The 18,374-nt window shown below is 41.4% G+C and overlaps 1 protein-coding gene across 3 annotated transcripts; it reads left to right on the top strand.

Annotated features, from left to right (window-relative positions):
* The first annotated feature begins 787 nt into the window (after window positions 1-787).
* On the top strand, window positions 788-17,694 carry zgc:162952 (PKc_LIMK_like_unk domain-containing protein). Of its 3 annotated transcripts, none has more exons than XM_067231326.1 (10): window positions 788-921; window positions 1,541-1,652; window positions 7,246-7,439; window positions 7,937-8,058; window positions 12,722-12,770; window positions 12,896-13,045; window positions 15,528-15,701; window positions 15,842-15,925; window positions 16,195-16,281; window positions 16,466-17,694. In XM_067231326.1, the coding sequence occupies exons 2-10, from the start codon at window positions 1,622-1,624 to the stop codon at window positions 16,568-16,570; spliced, it is 996 nt and encodes a 331-aa protein (XP_067087427.1). In that variant the 5' UTR covers window positions 788-921; window positions 1,541-1,621; the 3' UTR covers window positions 16,571-17,694. The 3 variants fall into 3 exon arrangements, with proteins under 3 accessions (XP_067087427.1, XP_067087426.1, XP_067087428.1); XM_067231325.1 differs by having other exon boundaries at window positions 818-1,011; XM_067231327.1 differs by lacking the exons at window positions 788-921; window positions 1,541-1,652 and having other exon boundaries at window positions 6,542-7,439.
* Window positions 17,695-18,374: the final 680 nt, after the last annotated feature.

Below are 18,374 nucleotides of genomic sequence, written 5' to 3'. Positions count from 1 at the left end.
TCTGTAATTGCAGGGTGTCTGTCTGAAAGCTTCTCTCACAGCAATCTAAGTACCAGTGAGTGAGGTCAGAAATTGGCTGGTGATTCATGAACACTAGACACCTCGGCTGACACTCAGACTGTGAGACCAGCCATAGCTGACAGAGTGAATGAGAGAAGCACAAGTCAGGGGGAGTCAGGTGGCTGAGCGGTTAAAGAATCGGGCTAGTAATCAGAAGGTCGCTGGTTCGATTCCCAGCAGTGCCCAAATTATGTTGTGTCCTTGGGCAAGGCACTTCACCCTACTTGCCTCGGGGAGAATGTCCCTGTACTTACTGTAAGTCGCTCTGGATACGAGCGTCTGCTAAATGTAAATGTAATGTAAGTCTTTATGATGACTTGTTTTCTTGTGTGAGAACCCCCACCCCTCATTGTTATATTTCTTGTGTCCTCTGTTGTATCCTTTTTCAAAACCATGTTCATGTCTGGGTGTTGATGTTGGGAATAAAGAACAGGTCGTACTTCTGAGTCTCCGTTGCCAATAACTTCCAAGGTGCATAAAAAGCACGACAGAGTTGCAATAACTGTTTTGTTTCAACACCTTGAAACAACAAAACTATGTTCATATTCAAATTACATACCAGGATTAGGCTACAATTAAACGGCAATGTAATTGCAACTTTTTACTAATTGTAAAGCAAGCAATGGGCGGCTTGTTTTTGTGGAGTGGGTGGAGCTGAGCAATCTCAATCGACGTAACGAAGTTGGTTCCTAAGACAACCCATCAAACATGTATTTCATCAAGATGTGTTTTCGCTCCAATCCATCCATCGCACGGAGTGACTGAGTAATCAATCGTGTGGCAAGCGCATTGACGATAGAAAGCGGAACTATCAAGGCTTCACTGAAAGCAACACCTCTGCAATGCACCCAGACCAATGCGGTATGAAAATTGCGAAGTAGAATAATAAATTAAAAAACGTTCCTACCCCCGCTTATCTTTATTGAAGAAGCCGGCAGTCGTTTTATTAATGTAAGTAGCTATTTGTTTATGTTTGTAAACACAGTTAGTGCTAGTTTAACGATTCTGTTTTTATTTACATTTTAGTTTACAAAACCATCCCAGAAATGTTCATACATCGATTAAGGTATTCGGGGATAAAAACGCAGTACAGTAGGCCTAATTACTTATTTAGGACCAACCTTGACATTTATACAACAGCTTAGTGGTGGTGGGTTGGATGGATAATGAAATGCAACAGGTGAATGTTCAATGGAAACCACACATTCTTTTTATTTTTACTTTGAAGTTACGTAGTTTCACTTTAATGGTCTTTCTGTTAACAGAACCTATGTTAACCAGGTATTTACAGTGACTTTATCTGTAGGCAATATGTAGTTGACCGTGTCTATGTGCATAAATACAGACTGTTTAAGTTGTGTACATCTGTCTCAAGTCTAAATGTTGCATGAAAGCTAAGCCTTACTGTTGTAATTCAGTGTTGCATTCCATAGTATGTGCTTGAGTGCTTATCGTTGCATGTGTATGTGGTTTTCCTCAGCTTCTGGATAAAGATATTAATCGCTGCCCAGCTCATTTGGGTACTGTCTGCTGGCGGACTGTATATCCCACTTCTCTCAAGATGCATATGAATAGCTTACTAAATCAATGGAGTAAGTATTGTAAACTCATATAATCGAATTTCTCCTCAGTGTTAATCTCGCAATGTTGCAACTCAAGACAGCAGGTCACAGTGTGACAGGGAGAGAGTGATACACTAAACAGAGAGCAGTCTACTAACATTTTAATTTTGTGTGGTGGGATATTGACCAATGTTTGCTGTACGCTATCAAATATTGCTTATGTATAGTTGGTCATTGTGATGTTTGATGTGTCTCATATACCAAAAGTAAGTGTGTCTAACAGTGCATTGTATCAAATTAGAAACTCCTAATGTCAGCATTCTGCCTCTCAAAACGTATTCAGGGGTGTCGAGTCAGGAAAGTGTCTTGTTACCCATTGTCTGTAGTCTGGGGGCCATCTCTCTGTCTGGACAGATTCCAGATATTTCAAGTATTCAATAAAACACAAATGGATCCTCATAAATAGGCATTCTCTGCTCTGTGAGAATTCCTGGTTGTGGGTAAATGCCTACTAGCTAAGTTGCTGTGTACAGAATCTGTTTGCCTTTCTTACTCTCTGCCAGCCATCTGTGTTAGCTACCCACATCTCGGACCAGAGGATAAACACGTGGTCTGATTCATGTGGAGGTTGAGTCTGTGGGAGTAAGTGCAGTAGAGTGAAGGGAAAAAGGGATGGAGGGAGAGACGCAGCGGCATGGAAGGCCTGATAAATCCCCCTCCTTCAGGTTATTGATGATGATGTGATGAGAAGATTGGAGTTTGCCTCCTAAGGATCTGGACTACAGTCATCGGTCAACATTGAAGCCAATATGACCCTTTTTATCTGTAGTTACTCGTCATTGTGTGAGGTATTTTGTTTAGTTTTTTTCACTGTGTGCATATTTATCAAAACTATTTCTATGAGGTTTCTGGTGTTTTCCTCTCAGTGGCTCTCTAATATGCCATTCCTTCCTCGGTTTAGCGATGACTTACAAAGATCCTTCCATATTGCTAGTGTACAATCCAGTTATTAATTGTTCTGCTGGAAATGTCAGCTCTGGCATAACATACTTAGATTAATTAATATTTGTTATCATCAATAATGTGTAACTGATTCAAACATTAATTCTTGTTTTGGAGTTAACAGCGATTCCTATTCTCCATTACTGAATGTTATTCCTGTTATCTTTAGTAGAGACCAATGTTTACCTTGGCCAAAAGTCTATCACAGTGGTACTGTGATAAACCTGACCAAACAAACACTGACTGGACGTTTTGCCATGGCACTGGACTTGTGGTGAGAAGTTGGAGAGGGACAGAGCTCTATTGTGTTCCCTTGACATTCTGCGTGACCTCCACACTGCACCATCCAGCCCACTCCTATCCTACAAGCGCTGTGTTGTTCTCAAAAGTCATTATGCGTGCGGAAAGCCTTTAGTGCACAATTGATCTGTGATGAGGAAAGCTCCACTCTGCCAGCATTTCCACCACGACTGCAGTACAGTATGTTGTGGTGCTGAATTCAGGGCCGTTTGTCAGGAAGTAACACAGTAAACAACATTTTCAGTCCCTCATTTGTCATTTCACAAAAAGCTTTTGAAGGGAATCTGATAACTTTTACTGCAATAGCTTATTTACATACAGTAGTTTGTTAACTTCTAACATGTAGAATTTATGAACACATGGTTCATACTTCAGAGAATTCATTCTCTTCTGAGCCAATATCCATGGTCTTATTGAGCTTGATATCACATTTAACTGTCTGCAGGTATTATACACCCTGACTGCCTACTCTTGTGCCATGTCAGTGATTGTCAGCCTCAGGAAGGTGGTTGGGTTACAGTTTGACAATGTGGGTGATGACAGGTATGAGGCTGATCTGTTAATGATCCCTGAATTATTTATTGGATCTAAGTGAATAATCCCCCCACCCCGTGTCTCTTTTTATTGGGTCATTGCACTGTAGATTACAGTTATACTGTACTATCTATCACATCTATCACATTCCTCAGTTTTTTCTTACCACGTTTGGTTGTGCATGCTCTCTTTACCTTGACGATGGAGTCAACTATATGACATTTCTGCACTTGTTTCATTGCAATCAATATATTGTAGAAGTCTGTGGGGAAGCGCCAATGCTGTAAAAATTCAAACTAAAAGGATTAAAGTACAATAGTACTTTCATTATTAATTTAATGTTTAAGTTGAATTCATGTTTTACTTCTTAGTTAATTGTTTGCAATATTGACATTTACATTTAGTCATTTAGCAGACGCTCTTATCCAGAGCGACTTACAGTAAGTACAGGGACATTCCCCCGAGGCAATTAGGGTGAAGTGCCTTGGCCAAGGACACAATGTAATTTTGCACTGCCAGAATCGAACCAGAAACCTTCTGATTAATAGCCTGATTCCCTAACCACTCAGCCATCTGACTCCCCTATTTGTAGCATGCCGAATGTGAATTGTATCTCCCACATTCTAAAGAAAACAACTCATTATCAAATGTACATGACTGCATGTGAAAGCTACAGTTCAGTCCACATATTCATCCGAAATTTGTGTTTTTTCTCTCACGTATCCTGTACAGTATTTCAAGCTTGTTTGGATTTCACAGAACTGTTCTGCAGGTATAATTTGTCTAAAGTTCTCATATTGTACAGTCCGCATTCTGTACACATATTCAGGGAGTGCAGACTGATCAATGGCAGGCTGGCCACAAACCTAGGCTGGTTCCTGTCGTAGGCTGCCACTTCTGTGATGGGTTTGATAGTGGGTGAATCTACAGTAGGAGTCCAGTCCAGGGCTATTTCTAGAATCCTTGCCTCCTGTTGCGTAACCATGTTGGAGGTTGGTTGAGTAACAACGTTGTATGTGATTTTGAAGCATCCCTAGAAATGATAGTTTAATGTACTACTTTGAAGTGATCTTATTTCAATTCACTATATAACTTTCACTTTCTTCCTCCCTCTCTTGAAACAACTCACGTTACATAGTTGAGCCCTGCCTTAATTAGGACTTTCCAGCCACAAACTACTGGCTTGGAAAGACCTAAAATAATCAACCTACAGAACCACAGCCAAACATGCTCCACAGATGGCCTTTAGAATGCCACTCTGTCCACTCACACTCTGTGGACACACAGCCAGTCAAACACCCACACACACTTGAATGTGCACGACACATACCCCCCCCCCCCCCCCAGGGAACTTCTACAGACCCACACTTATTTGAGGTCTGGACCTGGATGTCCCAGTGTTATTGATCAAGGGTACACCCACACAACATGATCTCTCCATGCAGTTCCTGTGGTGGTCAGGAAACTGCCAACGCGTACAGAATCAGGGCTCCTGTGGTTATGCGGCCTCTGTCTGCCCTGTGTCTGAGGATCCATAAGGCAATTAACACTTCAGCAGTCATCTGTGAAGACATGTTTAGTGCTGAGCTTAATGCACAAAGCTGTATCGCAAAATAACTGGAGTATCTGGTAGTTTTAAGTGAGATGGATTATATTGACGTGGCTGCTCACCACATCCTCATTTCCTATGTCTGAGGTAAATGCAGATGTAATGTGCTATGGTAGTTTTCATCGACTCGAGTGGCCTAATGCGAGGCATAAAAGGAAGTAACTGCTGTCTCAACACCTTTTATCTTTTTGAGAGTGAACATTTGAGGTGACTTTGCAAGCACAGTCTGCTGTGCGACTAGTGTTGGTTGCGTGCCGATGCATAGTAAAGTCTTTGTGTGTTAGTGGGCCTGTGTCATCCTGCTGACCTCACCCTCTGACGGGATTACATCTTCATTGGCATATGCCTGAGAAGTCTTTGGTTCTGGCGCCTGTGTGTGTCTTAAACCACATGTAACACACATCCTAGAAACACCTCTTTCCCGTCTGCCCAGAGCTAACATCACATAGAAATCTGAAGGACTTCTCCTGTGGGGATTTGGAAGAAAATCACTCTGTGGTATAGTCTCACCCTACTGTGAGATGATTGGACTGTTGAGGTCTCATAACTTACATTCCTTATCAATGGATCACTGACGTCAGAGTGGTTCTTGGAAATAACTCAACATTCAGATAGAGTTCTGATTCACTACGAAGTGTGAATCAGAACAGGCCTTTTGACAGGAAGTTTCAAAACCTCATCTTGTGTTTCTAACCTTTTTGTGGACTGTGTCAAAAAATCTAAAGTTCTCTTCCACAGTGCAAAATGTAATGCCCAGTTGGCACAGTTAGAAGGCATACTTTTGTGGGGAAAAAAATATTTGTTTGTAAATCGAATCTATCAGTAAATTCAGATAAATACTTATTTTTATGAATTTTGACCACAGAAATACATGTTCTGTCAATGTTTACATTTACATTTAGTCATTTAGCAGTAGTGAAGTGCCTTGCCCAAGGACACAACGTCAATTGGCATGACCGGGAATCGAACTGGCAACCTTCGGATTACTAGTCCGACTCCCTCACCGCTCAGCCACCTGACACCCCAATGTTGTATCAGAGTAGTCAGAGACTAACTCACCGTAAGAGATGGAGAGGTGGAGAAAGAGAGAAGAGAGAGTTGCAAAAAGAGCCAGAAACAGACAGATAGATAGACAGAGATTTAAGGCAGCACTGTAAGCGTTTTTTTCTCTGTTCCAGAGCTGGGAAGTTCAGAACAACTGAAAGTCCAGTTATTGTTTAGTCTGTGGCTGAAAAGACAATGGCAGCATATGAAGCCTGTCCCATCATGAATACTAGGCTTGATCGACAAAGCTCTGCCAATTGTGTCAGCATGTCAGTCAGTGCACTGCTGTCATTGTCAGTGTCAGGACTGTTTTCCTGGAAAACAAATACAGTCAAACAGCAAAGGGCCCATAAAGTAGGTCATATCAACACACTTTTAAGTGATACATTTTTCCAGTCAAGCCAAGGCACATGTTAAACCAGGCTTGTGCGTCTTTAGCGTTCTCTCTTTGGTTGTATTAGGCAGCCTCATGTGTACAGGTGTTTGAGTCACAGCTACGGAAACATTCATAATGGGTGTTCTTTTTGGCCACCAACTTCCTGTTTTGGTCTTGACTCAATTTCCGTGGGTGACAAACTCCCCATCATTTGAGTTTTTTCATACACACTGAAAAACACACTGAGTTATGAATATAATGATATAGCACCTGTATAATTTGTTGTGATTCGTTCATTCTCTGGGAGAATTCTGATTGATCATCAGAAGATCACATTTGACTTTCAAATGTTTCACCATGCAGTAAGCCTGCACCAGGTCTGAATAATGTCCTTTCTCATTGAAGTTAGCCTTCTCGACATCTTCATTATTCCCCTGGAAAAAGAGCAGGGCACTTGACCACTCTTGAGTGCTTCTCTCCTACAGTTGACTAGCCCGCCATCCCTTTCTCCTCCCTCTATTTTACGGTCCTGTTATCCGATCCTTTTGTTTCACTCCATAAAAAGCATTTTCTCTCTCATCCAGCTAATGAATGTGCGACAAAAATAAGGCCCTTGTACAATTTAGCTCGAATCCAATCACGCCCAACTGTATTTTAGTAAATGGAAATTGGCTGGAATTCATAACCTTCCAGGTAGTGAGAGTTTTTTGTTGCATTTGCTTGGTGTTGTTGCTTACTTGGGTCAGTGTTTGTCGTAGCGGACATTTCCAGGATGTGCGACGTGGACTTGTCCTTGGAGCCCACCAGCCCCACACTCCACAGCGAATCCTCCGACAAATACTACCATGTGGACCGTTGGCAGAAGCTACGCACCGCCGTACGCAAGCTGGAATTCTGGGAGAACTTCACCCACGAGTTGATCGGGAGTGGCTTTTTCTCCAAAGTCTACAAGGTACGTGTGCCTGTACTGTGTTGACCAGGGTCTACGTGCGTTTTCGCTTCAATGAGTGCCTTGTGTTTGCTCTAATTGGAAACATTTTGCAGTTCCCTGATTAGCTTCTAGACAGCATGGATGCCTGAGCATGCAAAGTGATGGGGGCGCACAACCATACCCCGCTGTTCCTCTTATGTAACTCAGCCAATATGTAGCTGTACTGAACAAAGCAAGAGGAACACCAAAATGGCAGGCAATTAGGCTCTGCTCCTTATGAAATGTATCAGAAACTGCCGGTGGGGGGTAGAAAGACAGATGGGATGATTGTAGATTTATTGTTTCCAGATTTGTTGAGAACAAGGCAGACCTTTTAATGTGTTTGAAGGGGTGCTGTCTTCTGAACCGTGTGATTGTTAGAAATGGCAAAGAGAGGGCTTGTGGTTACAGAAAAAACAAAAATAATTGGTGATTGTCTGTCTGCCTCCCTGTGACTCTGTCTGTCATCCATTGGTCAGGTGATTCACAGCACCACTCGTAAGGTCATGGTGGTGAAGATCTATAAGAATGACGTGGACCAGGACAGCATCGTACGAGAGATCAGTCTGCTGCAGAAACTCTCCCATCCCAACATAGTCAGGTACTGTACCCACTCATCACTGCAGTGCTCACTCCCCTCCCCCTCACATATCCTTGTTATCCATTCTCTCATTACTCTAAGGCTGAGTGTCACCCTGCCCCAACCTCTCATATGCTAAAATATGGAGTTGCTAGACAGTCTCTACTTGATGGGTCTCACACCTCGTGCAACTTACTGTTGCATTGCTAGTCATATGTTGATAAGTAAGGGTTAAGATGTGGTCTTATTTGTTGTTCTATAGATTATTATCTATAAAGGGAATTGTGACGCATTGTTCTCTAGATTCTTGATCTCCTGACGGCTTCTCCTCAACTCTGGGTTTTCCTACTCCTTCGTCTTGCTCCCCTCTTACTCTTTCTCTCTTTGATTTACAATAATCAAGGTAGAGTAGGTGAGAGTTAAAACCTTCATTTTGTAACATGTTTGCCTTGTAATTTATTTAATTAATTTGCAATGTTATTAAATATCTATTTTATTGGGTGTGCTTTGCCTTCGGCAAGGGCACAACCTTTGTTCTCTCACATATATATTATTATTATTTTTATTATTATTTTTGCCCCCCTAAAACTCAGTCAATATTTGGCCTACATAGACAAAGTAGGTGTCAAAAGTTTCGTCTTGGTAGCGATTGAGTTGCTTCTATTGGAATTTACGTTCCGTTGCATGGTTTAGGCTGAAGTTAAGTTTTTGTGGCGAAAAGTGAAGCTAACGGTGGCTAATTTGCTAGCCACAGTCACTGACGTTACTAACGTCACTACGTCACTAACGTCACGAAAACCCGCGTGACTACCTTTGGCAGAACATTCGTTTCGCATCTGTTAACTTGGGGGATAGCTAGGCTAACTATAGCTTTACTGCAAGGCAGCTGCAGAAACGCCACAAGAAAAGAGGCCAGGGTGATAACTATTTACTCATTTTACTTTGTGATATGACACACAATTGTGATGTGTAATGTACAATATAAGCTGGTATTATTAAGGAAGTACATCTACTTTCGGAAACAGTAGTCTACTATTTCACTGAAGTATTAGCATCATGACATTAGCCTGTGTTGCCCGGGCAACACATACTACAGTGGTCTATGATGTAGCGTTATCTGTTTTCAATCGTTAAAATAAACATTCCTCACATATACATTTTCGTTGTAGGATTTATTCTGCCATTAGTAAACGATTTGTTGGTGAAATTACCATTACCTGTCGTTTCAAACCAGTGTAGCTCACTGCAACGCTGTAGCTTACGCGAGACACACTACAAAAACATCTACACTACACAGCTGTTTAGGAAGTCAAACAGCGACAGAACATGTTCGGCACTGTCCTTAAATCAAAAGTCTATCTAACTACTAACCTGAACTTCATTGCCACAGCCTAAACCATGTCAATCTGTTCATGAAAATAATTAATTTCAGCCTAAACCGTACAACGGAACGTTAAATCCAATTCAACCAACGCAATCGCTACCAAGACGAACACAGCAGTACTGTAGTCTAGTACTGTACCGTAGTAGTACAATTTACCGGGGCAGCTTCTCCACACAGGGCTATATCGCATTTTGCGTTGTTACTGACAATGGTCGCTACCAGTGAGCTTTTTATGAATGAGCGATTTTCCAGTAAATAAATGTCAAGCTTATTTACGTTTTGGGGGGCATATTTTCAGTTAGCAGATGGTACTGTTTGAATCGCGATTCAATCTTCTACTGCCGGTAACATCGTAGAATAATCTTCAAAGGGGGTTCTTTATTCATGAATGAATGCAATATGAGTAGGCTAAATGCTTGAAAATATCACGAGAAGGGAAAAACTTAAAAGGACGTTTAAGTCATGGAGATTAGGTCAATTTTTACACCGGTCTGCCAAATTTATTCGTTTTGATTCAACGATGAGGCTGCCTCTTGCAGGGGAAATGAGAAGACATCTATTTCATTCTACACTTCACTCGTATTTTCAGTTGTAAACGAGCAGCAAAAAAAATATGCTTTTAAATCTATGTAATCTTTATAAATAATAAGTATGCATTTTTATATAACATATACAGAAATATCAGTTGTAAAAATGTCATTCAAAAACGGACCCCTGTGCAACCGACGCAAGCAAGCACACCCTACAATTTCCCCAGAAATTGTACCCTCTCTAGTTGGGTGTGCTTTGCCTTCGGCATGGGCACAACCTTTGTTCTCTCACATATATATTTATTTATTTATTATTTATTTTCGCCCCCCTAAGGATCAGTCAATATTTGGACTACATACACAACGGCGGTGTCAAAAGGTTCGTCTTGGTGGCGATTGCGTTGGTTGTATTTTTATTTACGTTCCGTTGCATGGTTTAAGTAGAAATTGCGTTTTTGTGGTGAAAAGTGAAGCTAACGGTGGCTAATTTGCTAGCCACAGTCACTGACGTTCTAACGTCACTACGTCACTAACGTCACGAAAACACGCGTGACTACCTGTAGCAGAACATTCGTTTCACATCTGTTAACTTGGGGGATAGCTAGGCTAACTATAGCTTTACTGCAAGGCAGCTGCAGAAACGCCACAAGCAAAGAGGCCAGGGTGATAACTATTTACTCATTTTACTTTGTGATGTGAAACACAATTATGAAATGTAATGTACAATATTAGCTGATATTATTAAGGAAGTAGGCCCACATCTACTTTTGGAAACGGTAGTCTACTATTTCACTGAAGCATTAGCATCATGACATTAGCCTCTGTTGCCCGGGCAACACATACTACAGTGGTCTATGATGCATCTGTTTTCAATCTTTAAAATAAACATTCCTCACAAATACATTTTCGTTGTAGGATTTATTATTACATTACAAGTAAACGATTTGTGGGTGAAATTATCATTACCTGTGGTTTCAAACCAGTGTTGCTCACTGCAACGCTGTAGCCTACGCGAGACACTACAAAAACATCTACACAGCTGTAGGAAGTCAAACGGCAACAGAACATGTTCGGCACTCCCCTTACTTAAATCAAAAGTCTATCTAACTGCTAACCTTAACTTCATTGCCACGGCCTAAACTTTGTCAATCTGTTCATGAAAATAATTAATTTCAGCCTAAACCGTTCAACGGAACGTTAAATCCAATTCAACCAACGCAATCGCTACCAAGACTAACACAGCAGTAGTCTAGTACTGTACTGTAGTAGTACAATTTACCGGGGCAGCTTCTCCACACAGGGATAGCGCACTTTGCGTTGTTACTGTTGTTACTTAATGATCGCTACCAGTGATCTTTTCATGAAAGCGATTTTCCACTAAATAAATGTCAAGCTTATTTACGTTTTTGGGGGCATATTTTCAGTTAGAAGATGGTACTGTTTAAATCGCGATTCAATCTTCTACTGCCGGTAACGTCGTAGAATAATTTTCAAAGGGGGTTCTTTATTCATGAATGAATGCAATGAGTAGGCTAAATGCATGAAAATATCACGAGAAGGGAAAAACTTAAAAGGACGTTTACGTCATAGAGATTAGGTCAATTTTTACACCGGTCTGCCAAATGTATTCGTTTTGATTCAACGATGAGGATGCCTTTTGCAGGGGAAATGAGAAGATCTATTTCATTCTACACTTCACTCGTATTTTCAGTTGTAAATGAGCAGCAAAAAAAAATGCTTTTAAATCTATGTAATCTTTATAAATAATAAGTATGCATTTTTATATAAAATATACAAAAATATCAGTTTTATAAATGTCATTCAAAAATGGACCCCTGTGCAACCGACGCAAGCAAGCACACCCTACAATTTCCCCAGAAATTGTACCCTCTCTAGTTTGACTTACTTTAAAATTCTTGCTCTGAATTAACCCATAGAGTCAAACAACTGCAATTCCATCATATTTGGTTAATATTAATACACTGTTCAGTTTACCCCTCTTCTTTTAAACCTAGGGGAATAGTTTTGGTTGTTTTACCAATATTAAACCCCTACAATACTGTAAAACGTTAATCTAGTTTGCATACAAATCCCTAATGCAAATGTAACAGATACTGGTTTAGCTATTTTGCTGGATTATCATAAAATAAGCATGAACATTTGTCAGCGTTTTAGATTTGCGCTTTTTGAAGGAATAAAGTCAATTGAATGTTTTGAAAGTTAGCTGCGGGCTACATTCACACGCTTTTTCCCAACTGTCATTTTGGCCTTGGTAACGTGGTAACATAAGGTGCGAAGGGATCGTGTTTATCCAAGCAATCTCGTTTTAGCCTTTTCACAAGGTTGTTCTGAATCTGAGCGCTTATCACACAGCACACCATATCTGCTGAGCTCAGTGGTGTGAGGAGTCTCGGATGAAAGTTATCTGAGTCCAGGAGCCAGCTGGATATGAGTGGGCCTTACTCAAACACTGATTACAGCATCCGTCTATGTGTGTTTGTGGAGGCCTGTGTTCCAAGGCTTCAGCGTCAGAGCACTCTAAAGGAGACAATGACGTTTGAATTGTTGAAGGCATTGGTCATAACTTTCAGGTCACAATAAGTGTTTGTATGCCAAGCCCAACTAAAATACTATATGATATGGTCCTTGAAATCATGTGTCAGATACGTGAGAAAGTCATGGAGTGTTTCTCTCTATTGCATTCATCGCTTATCATCATTGTACTGTATATTGTTTGGGGCCAAAATATATTATTTTTTTCTAACTGTAGGTATTTGGGAATCTGTGTCAAAGAAGACAAACTCTACCCAATTTTAGAGGTGAGTGTGTTGGTCTGTTCAGTATGCAAGGATGGCTATAGAAACAACTTATTTACTTAAATCCAGTGTGTGTGTTTATAATAAGGTACCATTCCAGGTTCTTAACCACCTAGTGTGTCTTTCAGTATGTAAGTGGAGGCTGTCTGGAAGAGCTGCTGGCCAGGAAGGATGTGTCCCTCTGTTGGAAGGAGAAGGTGGACCTGGCTTGTGACATCACTAGAGGAATGATCTACCTGCACTATAAGAACATCTACCACAGAGACCTCAACTCCAAGGTACAATAAAAAACTTCTACCAAGAATGTTCTGACCTTTACCTTAGGACCACCTGTAAGGTGTGTCCTTAACTCTGATTACTTTCATTTGTCATGTCGGTGTTGCCAGGTCTCATGTTCTGTGATATAATCCACAATATACTTGCAATATTGTTTTTTAAGATTAATAATGTGACATATATTAGCTGAATGAATTAGGAGACTGTATTTCAGGTAAACCGAGTCAGACTCTCTCCTGTATGGAGTGGGCTGTGTGGATGATTTGTCACTTTGCCGGTTGCCAGGTTCTACAGAAGTGGCAGACTGAACTGCAGGGGGATGACGCAACTGGGCCCACCCTTTGTCATGCTAATGCGTTCCCACTTTGAGAGATGCTATGCCATACATAACACACACTTACTCAGACAGTATCAATTGCGCGTCGTCTGAGAAAGAAGGGTATATAAGTAGTGGACCATCACTCCTTCTCGCCCTCCCCCTTCAAACACACACACACTCAGACACACACATACACTCACACACACACTTCTTGACCAAGGGAATACAGATGGAGTTGCTGACATTGGTCCATGCTGACATTTCAACACGTCACCCAGAGAGACGATCCATCAGACTGTCCTCTCAATTGTGGCATTTTCCCTGAAATAATGCAAATTCAACACTGTCTATCCTTGTAGAATCCTCAGTCATTAGGCTTGACAAAAGGTTGCACATCTATTCACAGCTTCCCACAACAGTTAAATAGTGATTGTGCTTCCAGTGAATATTGTCAGGATGGATTGCAAGGGTATACACGCATTGGTCAAGCAGACCTCCTCATGTGGAAACTGTTTCAGTGCTGAAAAAGGGAACTTAAATTCCCTAGAAATTAGTCCGGAGCCCAGACGTAGGCATCCAACAAAACAACTATTGATTGATTTCTGGAACCTGTAATGCTAATCCAATTAGTGATGCAGTTGGAATCATGAGGCCATGAAGAACACAACCTGTGACGTGTTTCTAATAGATACTCTAATCTAAGTGTACTCAATTAGAATGAGTATGCTGCATTACCGACGTATCTTTCTAGTTCAACCTACAAGGAACTAATTAAGTCTATAATTCTTTTTTGGGGAACATACAGTATGCCTGCTGCTCTGTTTATTCGTATCACCCTTTTCTCTGAAACTGTTGCTTTCCTTGGCTCAGAAGTCAGGGCATGTGCTAAATTTAGTGGTCAAGTCTGGGACTTGATAGATCCCTGGAGGGTCTAGCCTAATCACAGGCTACTGAATGGAAATATGGAGAGAGGGAGAGAGAGGGGCCTGCTGCTTCTCAAGGCTTCTAATGGGATCCAGATGCTACAACATCAGTCAGGGCCCTCTGCCTGCTTCCACTAATCAGCAGATCTAGCTCCTGCAGTACACCCTGGCCTGGACTGCTTGTCTCCCTGTTGGTCTGTCTCCATAACTCTCTCTAACTATCCGCCTACCTTTCTGTCTGTTTGTCTGTCTACCTATTCTGTATGTCTGACAGTCTGTCTGTCTTTCTGTCTGTCTGACAGTCTCTATGTCTGCCTGCCTGTCCGTCTGCCTGTCTCTGTCTGTCCCTCTGCCTGCCTGCCTGCCTGCCTATACATCCATATATGTTCGTATGCTTGCATTTACAGGTACAGAATGTATTGTAGTCTGTCTGTCCACACGTATGTATATAAATGTATGCCACACTGTAGCTCTGCCTGTTTGCTTGCCTGCCTTTCTGTCTATGTCTCCTCCTAGCCACCCACCCACTCTGGTTTATATAGTAACTTCAGTACCTAGCATCCCCCAGCAAAGCCCTCCCACTCTCCATCCATCGACTGCTGTTCTTTTCACCTACTGCGTTCTGCCATGACTACTCCCTCTCAGGGCCTTGCTAGGCTTTGTTAATTTCAGACAGCAAGATTAAGTACTCTGTGTTGTCAATTATCAGAGGCCCAGACTAGTGAATAATTTTGCATAGCAGAGATCCTATTAAATGAGGTTGTCATAAAAAATCGACTTGATCTGACGGATACACAGTATATTATATCCTAGTTAAAGGTGGAAAATACAGAGCTGTGCCTCTGCTGTATGTGTCTATGAGACATATATTTTCTTCAGTGTCAGTTCAGTTTTTTTCTCTGATCAGTAAAGGAGAGAGAAAAGTACTATAGCTACCAAGGGGACATTTACCAGGAGCAATGAATTGTCTGCGCTGAATTATTCTCTGAAACTGTTGTTCTGTTGTGTAGAATGCCTTTTAAAGGATCCTTACAAACACAGTAATTGTCACTGTATTGCACTGCCCTCTGCTGGCATAAACTAGTCATCCTTTCTAGACATAAATTGGACTGGGTGAAATGTACAGCATCAGTTCAAGGTATTTTATAGGATGGAGGCATTCGTGTCAAAGTCTTGAATGATTTTGGAATAATGTGGTGGAAGTCAAACAACTGTGTTGATCTTGGTTGCTGTGTTCCTCAGAACTGTCTCATTCGAGTGACGGCCCGTGGCCGAGAGGCCCTGGTGACTGATTTTGGACTGGCAAGGGAGGTGGTAGAACTTCCTGTCAAAGACCCAGAAAGGAAGCTATCCCTTGTTGGCTCCGCCTTCTGGATGGCCCCTGAAATGCTGCGTGGAGAACCGTACGACCGCAAGGTAACCATGGCACCCAGTTCATATCAGGAGACGACAGTGTCATGTAGACAGGTGGATGACTGAATATGGGACTTCATAATTAAATCGAACCTGACTGAAACACTGATTTGTCTTCATGTGGACTTCCTGTTTAACACCAGGTTGACGTTTTCTCTTTTGGGATTGTTCTGTGTGAGATACTGGCGAGGATTCCTGCAGACCCAGAGATTCTTCCAAGAACTCAGGTAGACCTCCACTGAACTTCATGGCTTACTAGCCTGGCAAAATGAAACTATATAAACACAAACATGCATGTATACTATACACAGGCTATACACTATACACTACGCACACTTAGAGAAAGAAATGCGTTTTGAAAGATCTACACTATTGCTGTTCTGTTTGTATATTATGGATTTGCATAGTGTAAATAAGCCACCTGTATAGTTAAAACTGAGCTCATGTGTCTGTCTGTCGGCCTGTGTGTGTGTTTGTTCACGGGATGTGTTATCAGGATTATGGGCTGGACGTGAGTGCATTCAGGGAGCTGGTGAAAGGTTGCCCTCAGCGTGTGTTAGAACTGGCATCCAGCTGCTGCTTAGTGAGTATGTCTATACTGACCGCAACAGAGAGGTGTGTAAATGTGTGTAAACATAGCATGCCGTGAAATGGAAGATCGCAAAACAACTGGTGCCTGCCCTTTTCGATCAAATGAAGTGGGCCCCGGATTCAATTTAAGCGCCAAACAATGCTCTCACTCATCCTTCTCTTCCCCCCTGGTTCAGATGGAGGCCTTTAGGAGACCTGCCTTCACAGAGCTGTTGGATGAACTGGGGGAGATCGCTGAGACTCTGGAACAACCCCCACATTCAGAGCTGACCACTGGGTGATCCAAAGTATGATCGATGGATCAACTGAGCTCTGAACTGTATATAGACAGCTGGCCATCAACAGAGGCTACAAAAAACAACCAGAGACACCTACAGGACTGTCCTGTACCAGCAGGGACAGTGACGATTCTGCACTGTGTGCTCGGATGGAGGAGGAGTAAAATGCACAACTTTCACATAGACTGCTGGATAGACGGACCAAGGTAGTGGTTCATCGTAAAGAGGGAGATGTTGGATTCTACAGTGTTTTATCATGGGAGTGGTCGTCTCAACCTCTCACACACATACCTTTCCCGACCAGTTCACACACATGGTGCACAGTTAAAAAAAAATTGTTACGTAGTCTACTTGCTTTAGCTTAGGAATGCACAGAAATTATATTAATTGTATTTTCTTATATAAACTTTATTTAATCTTCTTTAATCTAACATATTGCTTGTCCACTGCTTTGTGATATTGGAGACCAGGCATTGTGTTTAATCTGATGATGCAGACATTTCTGTTGATGTATTTCCTGCTACTTTTGTCGTATTGTCCTGTCTTGTTTTGTTTCACGCTACCCAGACAGGCCGCAGAGACAAGTCATGTTCACCGGCCAGGTCCCAGTCTTTTAAATATAGTCTATGAAATTGCTTCGGTCAGTTTGCGGATTTGGGGAATAGGCCTGTTTCTTGTTCACAGCTTCAGCGGGACTCAACAAACGGTTGGCCAATCACAACCACAGCCATGGAGCTACTAAGAAAAAGAAGGTCAAAGTTTGCTTGCACTTCCAATGTATTGCATAACTGTTGTCAAATGAGGCACAGGCAGATATTCTGGTTTTATCTTTATGCTTTTAGACTTGAAACTTTTGTAAATTTGTACAGTGGGTATTGTTACATTGGTTTATACTATTGACAGTCGTTCACACTTTGATGCTTTAACCATGATTGTGATAACTATATTATTATTAGCTTATGGCTTAGCTTTCAAGGGTATCTTTTTATTTCATCTTCATTGTCCACTGGATCATTGAAATATCATTCCGATTGTCCTTGTTTGAACTTTTTGTACTTTTATGTTATGAAATTAAGAACATTTGTATGGAAAATAGAAATATGCCTACACAAATAAAGTTATATTTGAAGAAAGGACAGTGAATTTTCTTTACAGATTAAATGTGCAATATATATAATTTATTTTGTACAAAAGAAATGTTTTTATTTTCTATAAACATGTTGTGTAAGTTAATGAGGCCCTCTGAGAGTTGTTTAGCAACACAGACTTTTCAGTGCCAGTGAAATGTCAAGTTATAATTTTGAAGCATGCCGCTACTTTCCAGCCAATTATGTTCCAGCAATCCTGTTCCAGTTTATTGCCTTCAGCAAGGCAAGCTTTCCTCCATGGCTTTGTGAAACCGCTGTCAATCAAACTCAAGCTGGAACAAGCTGTTTCTCATATTTGAATCTATTTTCTATCGTTACTTTTTGCACAGAAGAACACGACACAGATCAGGTCTTACATCATCAGTGAGTATGTGAGCAGGTTGTTCTTTCATGTCTGGTTACCTGGCAACTCGTTCCCTTGTCAGGTGCGCTTGACCATGCTAATTTAATTTCACAGTATCTGCATGTTCTTTTGAAGCTTGAGTTATTGGCATAATCACTATGGGGAAAGTGGGACAGAGTATGGAGGCATAATGTCCCCTTGAACTGTTACCTAATAGAGCTTGATAACGTTTTTCACCCTTGTGTGTGCTGATTGGACAGGTGTGTGTGAGTGTGCCCGTTTCTGTGCGGATCTGTGTAAGATTGTATGTGTGTGC

This window comes from Osmerus mordax, chromosome 28 (assembly GCF_038355195.1).
Source record: "Osmerus mordax isolate fOsmMor3 chromosome 28, fOsmMor3.pri, whole genome shotgun sequence".
Taxonomy (NCBI): Eukaryota; Metazoa; Chordata; class Actinopteri; order Osmeriformes; family Osmeridae; genus Osmerus; species Osmerus mordax.
This window is presented reverse-complemented; position numbering and strand designations above follow the sequence as displayed.

Bases quoted from the DNA above. Each gene is read 5' to 3' on its own strand.
- zgc:162952 (XM_067231326.1), top strand. From the start codon at position 1,622: ATGCATATGAATAGCTTACTAAATCAATGGA. The intron at 1,653-7,245 runs GTAAGTATTGTA...TGTTTGTCGTAG, and splicing joins TAGCTTACTAAATCAATGGA to CGGACATTTCCAGGATGTGC. The intron at 7,440-7,936 runs GTACGTGTGCCT...TCCATTGGTCAG, and splicing joins TTTTCTCCAAAGTCTACAAG to GTGATTCACAGCACCACTCG.